Below are 11455 nucleotides of genomic sequence, written 5' to 3' on the forward strand. Positions count from 1 at the left end.
TCCTGACCAAAAGATGACAATTGGAGGCAGGGCGCGAGCTCCGGCGACGAGTCTGCTCAGGGGGCGGTTGGCACCTGCAAGCACTCTGACGCTTGAGTGAGTAAGAGAGTAAGGAGAGATAGTATATCAGTAGATCAGAGATCAGAATATACCTTGACTCTAAAGAGAGCTAATTGATATAGGAGGATGAGATGTCCTTCTACATGTATGCGTCGTGCGTTTACAGGTGATGGGACTGACTATCCGGAGTTGGTGGAGGTTCTCAGGTGGTAGCATGATGGCGACGGGACCCTCATTAATGTGGATGGGATCTGCCATTAATGAGGATAAGATATGAGAAGGCCGCGCGGATATCCAGTGGAGTTGCAATGATGCCGTGGCAGGCTGGCGCTGGGTCGAGATTGAGCCTAAGGAAAGGGCCGAGATTGGGTCTAGATGATCCAATTAAGATATGTAGTTTTGCAATATGAAGGGTAATGCAATTTGTGGCAATGTGCCTTGGAGGAACCTAGCCATCTCTCAGAGGAGATTAGTACTTTTATCACGGTGTCACTTAATTGCTTCATACTCATTAAGTGGGACAATCTAAGGAGTTATCCTTGAGGCTTTTGGAATTTTATTGGGAACGATCTCTCGTAGTCTTAGGTTAGGAAGGCTATCGACGTAGGGCCTTTTTCGTTGTGCCTGTTGCCTGTAGCTTGAAACCGTGTGAGAACCATTGTAGTATTCTTAAACTTTTTTAACGTTAGCCACAAAAGACACCAATTGTTGTCGTTTGAACACAACAATGAATTTGTAGAGTGAAAACGTCGTCATCGTGTTGTTTGAGATTGTAAGAAAAAAAAAAAAAAACAATCAGAGGGCGCGATGAGGTTCTTACACAAAAACTTTGATGCTTAAATTAGACACTAAGGATGTTGAAAACTACATAATAGAGTTTCCACTAGTATAAAAGACGTATCTTTTTTTGGAATGAATGCCTACTTATTTATATTGGAGAATGGTGTAATCCTAAATTTTCTTGATTTGGGATTTTTTACAAAAGATGTTTATTCTAATATTTTAATATGTTATTAGAATTAAGATTTTGAATAGATAATATTTTTTCCTTTTGTATCAAGGTTTTATTATAATTTCTAAAGGATAATGTTTTTCCTTTTTATGGAACCCTCGAGGGGATTTGTAAATGTCAGAGTTATTTAGTTTCGGGATTGCGTCGGACCCCCAATTAAAGGAGAATTTATTCATTTTTAGCCCAAAATGTTATCTTGGACTTTTAAGTTTTTTATGGACTTTTAATGACATTTTGCCTATAACACAATAGAGAAAAAAAAAATCAAAAATATAGTTGAACTAATAAAAAAAAAAAAGAGTTTAGGAAGTTTAGGACATTTGAAACAAAGAAAAAAAAAGTTTGGGAAGTTGAGATATTAGCTTTTAATATATATATATTTTTACTCAAATACACTAATATACTTTATAAATTATTATGTCTTTTTTTATTCATCTGGGGTGTTTGAGCATTGCACGGCTAATTCCCAGGAACGAGTGACTTTCCCTCCCTAATATATCTCCTAAATAAATTTGGATGCGATCATAGTTTATATATACATTTAAAACTGGACATTTGGGTGGTTAATATGGGATTTGTCTTCTAGCTTTATTGTTGCCTTTTAGTTAAATACTGCATTCTAGTAATAATTCTACTTTTCAAGTTGTCGTATTGATTTTAATGTCGATACTTTATGTGAAATTTCAAATGCTTCACTACTGTACCATGCTGTGAAGCACAAATTATTATGCTTTGACCCTATAACTAACTAATGAAGGGATAGTTAATGTTAGACATAAGGTTAAATTGGATCAATTTGTAAAATACAGGGTGTATTTGAGAAAAAAATAAGGGTAAAAGTCATACATTATAAAAAGTTGAGGGGCAAATTGAGCTTTTATGCCATTTTTGCCCAATTGGAGTTTAGGGTATAACTGTGGCTCATTTGGATCCATCTTATCTTAAGCTGGGTTAGATCACCATTAGTCGCTCATGCCTATTTTTTTTTTTAATTCGTAAAATTTAATGTTTATATTGCATAATTAAAAAATATTTTAATTTTTTTATTGACTTATAGATAAAATAGAAATTTAAATATTATATATATATATATAAGCAAAGGTGGCTTTTTAGAGAGATTTAACCCAAAGTCTCTCTTGCTTGCTACTTAGCCCACTGATTCCCTGTACAGGACCACAGCATCGAGCTTCTCTGAACGTAAGCTTTTTTGTTCGTCTTCCTTGAAAAGAGTCCATACAAACTGACAATAGTGCAGTGGCAAATTCGTCATTTTCTCTGCTGCGAGCTAGAGCCAGCTGCCCAGCAGCTCACACCAGACGTGTGGCTCAACTCCCCTTGCGTTGTTTGTTTGGTTTTTTTTCTTTTTTAAAGTCGATTCAATAATTAATTCTATTTTACAAAAATGTTTAAATTTAGGTAAATTCCAATTAAATTGGGCCTTTCCATTTAAACTTAAACTTCCGTGCACGTATGTGTCTTTGTTATTATTATTATTTTAACTCAAAATACTTCTTACTAGATCTCTATAATTTTATTTCTTTTTAATTCCAAATTTACTCTTAAACACAATCCATTTGAGATATTGACTTAACCAAAAGAAACCCTTAAAAAAGAAAAATAAACCATATAGATTTTAAATACCAAAACTAAACTATAGATAATTTGTGTGAAAATAACCAAAATCACACTTGTCAGAGTAAAGTTTATCACAAGTACATGTTTCAAATCTTTCGATAGAGAAATTTTTAAAAAATTATATATATATATATCATTTAAATTTATAATTTAAAATCTTTACCAATTTGCAAAAATGTATCAGAAATTTAAATTTTAAATTATTTTCTCAACTTTTATTCCAATGCTTCTAAAATTAATTTAATAAATTTATAATAAAATTAAAATATGATAACTAATTTATTATAAAATATAAAATCTCACGATCTAATTACCGGATCAAATTAAGAAGCAAGCCCCAGAATATACCAAATTTTAGTAATAGACGAAATTGCCCTTAGATTGCGTCGCACGCCGTTGGGTGCGCGCATTTGGCCATTTCCGCCTCCCTTCTCTCTCTAAATCGCCACCGACTTTCGGCGCTCTGCCTCGCGTGAATTGCCACTGCTGCGCGTAATATAGTACTAATACTAATAAACAAATCGATTACAAATACTAGCGCCTCATCAAGGAGGAAGATCTCACTGTGTATATCTCTCTCTCTCTCTCTGCCGTCTCTCCTCACAGGGAGCTTCGGGATGGAGCAATAACCATCAGCTGCTCTTCTCTTCTCGGATCTGTCGGCTGGGTTTGTTAGCGAAGGTAACATTCATCTTACCTCCAATTGTCTTCATCATTTGTTTTTCCTGTGAATCTCTCCGTTCGAGTTCAATCACATTTGACTTGCTGTTTCGTTTCGTTCCGCGCGTGAATGTTGTCAGATCTGTTAATTATACCGTCGTTTGACGTAGATCTACTGTAAAAGGTTTGGTCTTTTGACCAGAAAATGCGTTTTTAACCTAACAAAGGCTCTGGCTCGTTCTTATTGTCTTGACTTTGCTGAGATTTGTTAGAGCGATTTTGCATGTGTTGTGTCGGTTGCTTTTCCCTGGATTTCGTGTTTTGTTCTGTTTCTTGTTTTTTTTATCTTATGCTTCTTTTTGGTGATCCAGTGTAGATCTGGATTTGTTTCGCGAAATCCAGTTCGTTTTGTCAAGGATTCCAAATGTGAAAATCGTTGTCGAAGATTTAATTTTTGAACTTATGTTGTGCTTGGCGTAGCTTTGTTCACTCCTGTACTAAAAAGATTTTTTTTTCTTTTTTTTTTCTTATGCACTGGAAACTATTACTATGCGGCTCCAAAAATAGATCAAGTGATGTTCTCTGTAAAATTTTGGATCAATGTCTAATTGTTTTCTGTTTTAATCATGGTAATGCCATCTATCTTATTAAGTTTTTGAGTTAATTTTATCTTAATTTTTTGGGATTAATTGATTTAGGATTTAAACATTTGACGACAGATATCTGATTCTTTGCTAAATGCAGGTGTAGAACTTCTAGGGAAACCTTGGTATTAATAAAGATGGCGTTAGGTAAATACTCTAGAGTTGATGGTAGAAAATCTTCTTCGAGTTACTGTTCAACAGTGACTCTGGTAGTGTTTGTGGCCCTTTGCTTAGTTGGGGTGTGGATGATGACATCGTCTTCTGTAGTCCCTGTTCAGAATGCGGATGTGGCTTCTCAGGAGAAAAAGAATCAGGTGAAGGAACAAGCAAATGAAAGCAATGAGAGCACTGTGAGGAATGAGAATAACGAGAGCACTGTGAGCAATGAGAATAACGAGAGCAATCCTAAGCAGTTTGAGGATAACCCTGGTGATTTACCCGAGGATGCTACAAAAGGGGACACCAATGTGAATTCAGCTAAGGAGGAAAATAATGAGCCTCAGGAAAACAAAAGTGCTTCTGAAAAGACAAGTGAGGATGCTGCTGTTGAAAATGAAGAAGAGAAGCTCGTGAAGAAAGAGGATGAGACTAAGTTTGAAGATGTGTCCAAAACTGAGACAGAGAATCACGAAGCACAAACTGAAGACGGTGAATCCAAGGCAAAGAACAAAGATTCTGAAGCAGGGGATACAACAACAGATAGCACTGATGATAATTCTAGTATGCAACAGGATTCTGATGAAGGCTCAAATGAGAAAAAGGGCAATCTAGACGAGAATGAGAAGAAATCAGAGGAGAATTCTAATGAGACTAAAGATGGGCAAAATGTGGATGGTCAGATAGAAGAGAAGGTGGATCAGAATGAAGATAAGGAGTCTGATCAGACATCTGAAAAGAAGAAGGATGGTCAGGCTAAAGATCTCGCCTCAAGTGAGGTGTTTCCCTCTGGGGCTCAATCTGAGCTTTTGAATGAAACTACAACTCAAACTGGGGCTTGGGCAACTCAAGCAACAGAGTCAAAGAATGAAAAAGAAGCACAGACTCCTTCAAAGCCAAATTGGAAACTATGCAATGTCACTGCTGGACCAGATTACATCCCGTGCCTTGACAATTGGCAAGCAATTAGGAGTCTTCGATCTACTAAACACTATGAACATAGGGAGAGACACTGTCCAGAGGAGCCACCCACCTGCCTTGTTCCACTTCCTGAAGGATACCAACGCCCAATTGAATGGCCAACCAGCAGGGAAAAGGTAGACTACCATTTGACTCAAATGCATATTTTCTTCCTCTTGCTTTCCTTTGTTGCTGAAATGGATTTCTATGGATTGTTCTCGCAGATATGGTACCATAATGTTCCCCATACCAAACTTGCACAGATTAAAGGCCACCAGAATTGGGTCAAAGTTAGTGGCGATTACCTTACTTTTCCTGGTGGTGGGACCCAGTTTAAGAATGGTGCTCTTCATTACATCGATGTTATTCAACAGGTTGGAACTTCTAACTGTTTGGTATCTCAAATTTGGGAACCATGTTATTGTACTTGGCTGTCGTCTCTTTTCCCCCTGCACCTGGTTACATATGCATGTGGACTAGCAGAAATTAGTTTCTGCTACATGGTTCGTATATGTGTTGCTTATATTTTCATTTTTTTTTAATTCTTTCTGTTGCATTTTTATTTATCATACTTCTCAAGTCTGGTCACTGTTAGATATTTTTCTGACATGTAGCTTGTAGCTCATAATTTTTACATGATTTAGAGTGTTACACTTGGAACAGCGAGTAGTGATTTAGGAATATTGCTAATGCCCCAAAAATATTTTATGATTCAATGTTAAACAGTTGAAACTCTGTAGGCATTTGACTGGAATGGGTAACTAAATCTTCTTGTAGTAAGTTGTCTATGTAAAACTATGTTCCATGTCTTCTTCGGATTTCCTACTTTCATGGCTTTCAAATTCTGCCAGTTTATTTCTTCTGAATGGACAATAATGTCTATTGCACCTGGCTGCATTTGGGTATTTTCAGGTTTTGGAAAATTACAAAGCCAATAAAAGAAGCTTTCTATTATCCTTTACTTCCAAAAGTGAAGATGTTTTCTACTTGTAACCAAGAGTGTCATTAGAACTTCAACTCCCATGGGTGTGAAACAAAAAGAAGCTTTCTTTTTCCTTTCAAACAAACATCTCTAGTTCTTCTCATGAACTGAAACAATAAAGTGTGGTTTCAGTGATGTTTTTATACTGTGTAGTAAAATATTAAATGCTAGTGTGGACATTTTGTATGAAATGCGTGATGGTTTTATTATTCTTCTTATCTTTCAGAAAATCAAACATGCATAAAGGTTTCCAATGTGATTATGAAACATGCTTACCTTCATATTTTTTTTAATTAACATTGATAGTGTCAATTCTGCAGGCCATCCCTGATATTGCCTGGGGAAAACGAACCCGTGTTGTATTAGATGTTGGATGTGGAGTTGCTAGCTTTGGAGGCTTTCTGTTTGAAAGAGATGTTCTGACCATGTCATTTGCCCCAAAAGATGAACATGAAGCGCAGGTTCAGTTTGCGCTTGAAAGAGGAATTCCCGCTATCTCAGCAGTAATGGGCACCAAGAGACTTCAGTTCCCGGGCAGAGTCTTTGATGTTGTCCACTGTGCACGTTGTAGGGTCCCCTGGCATATAGAAGGTATTTCATTGATTTGCTCCAAATGGCCTTTTTAATTTATTTTTTTGTTTTGTTTTTGAGAGAGGTGCATGGTTTCAAGATGATCCAACAAGGGGACTTGCGAGATTATTTTGCAACTGAAAGAATTACTCTTTCACTCTATATTTCCTTCATCTGGAGATGTGACTTGTTCTGATTTCTGTAGTCTGTGTGAACCTTTTTCTTGTGTAGCGAGCTTATGGTGTTTTCCATTGTGGTCAGTTCTTTTGAGTAACTTTGATATATACTGGTTTGGCATGAAATTTGGTTGATGGTACAAAATGCAGGTGGTAAACTTCTACTAGAGCTAAATCGTGTATTGCGACCTGGTGGTTTCTTTATCTGGTCAGCTACTCCTATTTACCAGAAACTTCCTGACGATGTTGCTATTTGGCAAGGTGGATGTTTCTCACTTGTGTGTGTGCTACTTTGTTTGTGGTTGGTTTAGGTATAATGAATTGTTCATTTGGTTGGGACTTTTTTTTTTGCAGCCATGAAAGAACTGACAAAGTCAATGTGCTGGGAAGTTGTATCAATAACTAGGGATACAGTGAATGGAGTGGGAATTGCTGTATATCAAAAACCTACTACAAATGAGTGCTATGAGAAAAGAACACAAAACGTTCCTCCTGTCTGTCAAGAATCTGATGATCCTAATGCAGCCTGGTACTTATATTCTCAAGATCAAATGTGATTTGTCTGATTTCATATTTCTGACTTTGCTGCAAATCTTCTGCAGGTGTAAGATCAGAATACTTGATACTTGTTCACGTTTACTGTTAAAATTTATCACTAAAAATTGTTTCTTATTATCTTGCTATTGATGTGGAGGCATATTTGTTATGTTATATAGAGTCATCCAAATAAAGATAAAAGAAATTGTATGCCATTTTGTGAATGTAAAATAAAGTTTTGAACTTGGACTATCTTTGTGTTTGCATTACTCCCTGCATTGAAAATTGAGCTTGTTTATGGAGGCATTTCCTCTTGTCTTCTATACCCTTCTATTGCTTTGGCTGCGTCATCAATCATCTAATTCCTTTTGATGTCTAGGAATGTGCCACTGCAAGCATGCATGCACAAAATTCCTGTTGTTGAAACAGAACGCGGATCTAAATGGCCAAAACAGTGGCCAGCACGAGTGGAACAACCACCGTACTGGTTGTTGAGTTCCCAGGTTGGAGTCTATGGCAAAGCAGCCCCTGAAGATTTCACTGCAGACTATCAGCATTGGAAACGAGTGGTGGCTAAATCATATCTAACTGGAATGGGAATAAACTGGTCATCTGTCAGGAATGTTATGGACATGAAAGCTATCTATGGAGGGTAAGCTATTTAATTTCAGTCCCAATTGTTATTATGGCTCTCACGTATGGATATAACGGTCCTTCACTATTGGTTCCTGGGTTTTCCTTTACAACGGCCCTCTTTCCACTTACAAGTATTTTCTTTCTGACTAGTTGCTATGCATAAACAAGTAAATGAGGGAACAAATCAAATTTTCTCCTTACATTTTTAATTCTATGGGGTGAAAGGCAAATTATGGCCAAATTTCCCCGTATAATGTTTCAATACATCTTGAAGTGAGAATCTGGTGTTGGGACCAACTTCATAGAATTTCAAACACGTTACGGGCAATACTGGGATATGATTTAAACTTCAAAATGCTATTTTGTGATAGCTCTTCATTCTCTGTTGTTCTGATTAACCAATTGTGGTTGCAGATTTGCTGCTGCTCTAAGAGACTTGAAGGTGTGGGTCATGAATGTGGTGCCAATAGACTCTCCAGATACACTACCTATAATTTATGAACGAGGTCTGTTTGGAATGTACCATGATTGGTGTGAATCATTTAGCACCTATCCTAGATCTTATGATCTTCTTCACGCGGACCATCTCTTCTCCAAAGTTAAAAAGAGGTATATGCTGTGGATTTGCTTTTCCCAATTTGCATCCTCATTCAGGAAATTTTCTCTTTAAGAATAATACAAATGAAATGGTACAAATTGTTTTGTGACGCACAGATGCAATTTAGTGGCTGTGGTTGCTGAGGTTGATCGGATTCTAAGACCAGAGGGAAAACTTATCGTTCGCGACAAGGTGGAGATCATCAACGAGGTGGAGAGCTTGGTGAAGGCTATGCACTGGGAGGTCCGGCTGACGTACTCCAAGGACAAGGAGGGAATATTATGCGTCCAGAAGACAGTCTGGCGCCCCACAGAGGTAGAGACGGTCGCATATGCCATTGCTTAACCCCCCCTACCATGTTCTCCAGTCTTCTTGCTAAGTAAGTACTCGTACTCGTTAGGTCTTAAAGCTACGGATAATAGTTTAATTCTTTTCTATTTTATTTTTGTCGCCTAATATCGTATCATGGTAATTGTAATTTTCCTTGCCCCCCCCCCCCCCCCCCCCCCATGTATCATTTTGTGTCGGCGTCGGGTAGTGCCTCACCCTTTTCCATCTTTAGAGGTTTTTGGTTTCTTCAATTTGGAAGTCATATTTGGGTGTCAAGTGTAATGTTAGATTCTTATTTATTGGTGAAAAGTGAAACCATTTTTGAAAGTGTAAAGCTGTCGCTGGATGGTTAGAAATGCCTGATGTGATGTTACTTTTGAGATTCCAGAATGATAATAGTGCACCGATGATTCCTTTGCCCTTTGTTTGACCTCAATATTTATAGCTACGGTTAACTTTCACATGCGAAGTGATGATTAGTTTTAGGTTTGAATCACGGAATCAGAAACTTCACTCATTTTTTGGGCACCCCACATTAGATATAATTTTGAATGAATTATACAATATATATTCATAAATCATCAACTATTTTTTGAAAATTAAAAATATTTCCAAAATTTAAAAATTAGTACCTTTTTTTATGCCCGAAGGAGCCCCATTGGTTGGTTATACCCGAATTTTAAATTGACTAATGGATTTCTCCATGCAATTCCTGCAACTACTGGGTCATTAACGCACTGGAAATTTTTACCAAAATAAAGTAGAAAAAGTACTGAATATATTGCAAAGGTAGGAAATCAAAGTAATATTTCGTAAATAGGTCAAAGTGCTTTTTTTTTTTTTTTTTATTCGAGTAAAACGGCCTTTTATACCTATTTTGTGGTATTTGGCTATTAACAAGAGCTATTTGTCCCTTGTAAAATAGAAGTAGAGATTCAGATACTTTGCCGTGAAGTGTAAGTGGAAGCAGAAAATAAGATTACCTTTCACTACTAGTGGTGGGTCTTTTTCAAACTGTAGATAATCGCTGACAAAAGCAAGGAAAATTATCAATAGAACCTTTTCCGACAGTCGGCCAATCGTTTTTAAGTTTTCACGTGGTTTATTGGTAAAACTCAATACTGGCGGCAAAATAAAATCGCCAGTATTGGTAACTTTTACTGGCAATTCGGTATTGCTGGTACATTGGGTAGTTTGCCAGCAGTTGCTTCACCGCCGAATTGTCTTCACCAACCTGTTGAATCCTCTAACACAAGCTAAGATAATAATAATTCTTTTTAGTTTAGCAAATAATATTTCACAAGCTAGGGGGTAGGAGAACTGGAAGGGCAGGTTAATGATTCAGTATTTTTTGGCCTAGGAAACTGAAGATTCGATGCTGATGTTGTGGCTTTGGAATTCTAAGTAACCTTAAGTGAGCAAAAGTTATATGTTTTTCTTTTTAACAACCAAAGACATTTGAGATGTGAAGTGGATTTATTTTAAGGTGCAAGATGCCTAAGTTAATTTCAAGATTAAGATGAAAATAACTAACACTAAATAAGGCTCCTTATCTATGATTAATTGCTATAACTGGAGGAATGGTTATTGTTATCAAGATGTGAAGATGCCATGTCTCCTGGAGTTTTTGGCTAGCCTTAATTCTAAATATGATCAAGTTGGGATTCAAATTCTTGGGAGGAAGAAATTTCCATCCTTGAATAAAGTTTGTTGAACTCTTGATTTTAATGTTTATCCCACAACATATGCTTCAGAATAATAAACATATACTTAAAGATAATAAAAATATCAACTCTTGAAATAAAATTTGAAAAGATGATATTAATCAAGTAATATACTTAGTTAATCGATTAACATAATTTTTATTCAAGTACAACTTTACATTAGTAGAGTAATTATCTTAAAGAAATTTAATTTAAACTAACATTCAAATATTATTCGAGTAATAATAATTAATTAGTCTAGTATAATATACTAAAAATACAAAACTCAAAAAGTTAAGACTGCGTTCTCTTTGCTTTTTAATTTTCAGTTTTGAGTTTTGAATTCATTTTTAGTTTTCTGTTTTGGTATCCTGTTTTAAGAAAATTGAAAACGTATTCTTTTTGTTATTTTAAAAAATTATTTTTTAAAATAGAAAATTAGGAAACGCGTTCTCTTTGAAATTTTGAAAATATTTTTTTAATGATATTTTATGCAATAAATTTGATTATTAAGTAAATTATAAATATTTAATGTTAATATATTATTAAAAATATATATATATTTTAAAGTTAATAAATTTTATAATCTTTTTTTTATTAAAATAATAAAATATGAATAAATAAATGTGTTTTAAGTTTAGAGTTTGTTTTGGATGAAAACACTCAAAACAACTTTTTGTTGTTTTGAGTTTTCTTTATAATTTTTTTTTTATTTTCAAAAATGCATTTTTAAAAATAGTAAAGAGAACGCGTTTTCATTATTTTAGAAAACTGAAAACTAAAAATGACTTGAAAA

At 35.5% G+C, this 11455-nt stretch overlaps 1 protein-coding gene across 1 annotated transcript; it reads left to right on the forward strand.

The window, feature by feature from the left end:
• Positions 1-3133: 3133 nt before the first annotated feature.
• LOC127799991 (probable methyltransferase PMT26) lies at positions 3134-9377 on the forward strand. Its single transcript, XM_052334334.1, has 9 exons — positions 3134-3388; positions 4112-5264; positions 5352-5501; positions 6430-6700; positions 7006-7116; positions 7210-7384; positions 7772-8044; positions 8443-8637; positions 8743-9377. The coding sequence occupies exons 2-9, from the start codon at positions 4149-4151 to the stop codon at positions 8969-8971; spliced, it is 2520 nt and encodes an 839-aa protein (XP_052190294.1). The 5' UTR covers positions 3134-3388; positions 4112-4148; the 3' UTR covers positions 8972-9377.
• The last annotated feature ends 2078 nt before the right edge of the window (positions 9378-11455 follow it).

This window comes from Diospyros lotus, chromosome 4, assembly GCF_014633365.1.
Source record: "Diospyros lotus cultivar Yz01 chromosome 4, ASM1463336v1, whole genome shotgun sequence".
Lineage (NCBI taxonomy): Eukaryota > Viridiplantae > Streptophyta > Magnoliopsida > Ericales > Ebenaceae > Diospyros > Diospyros lotus.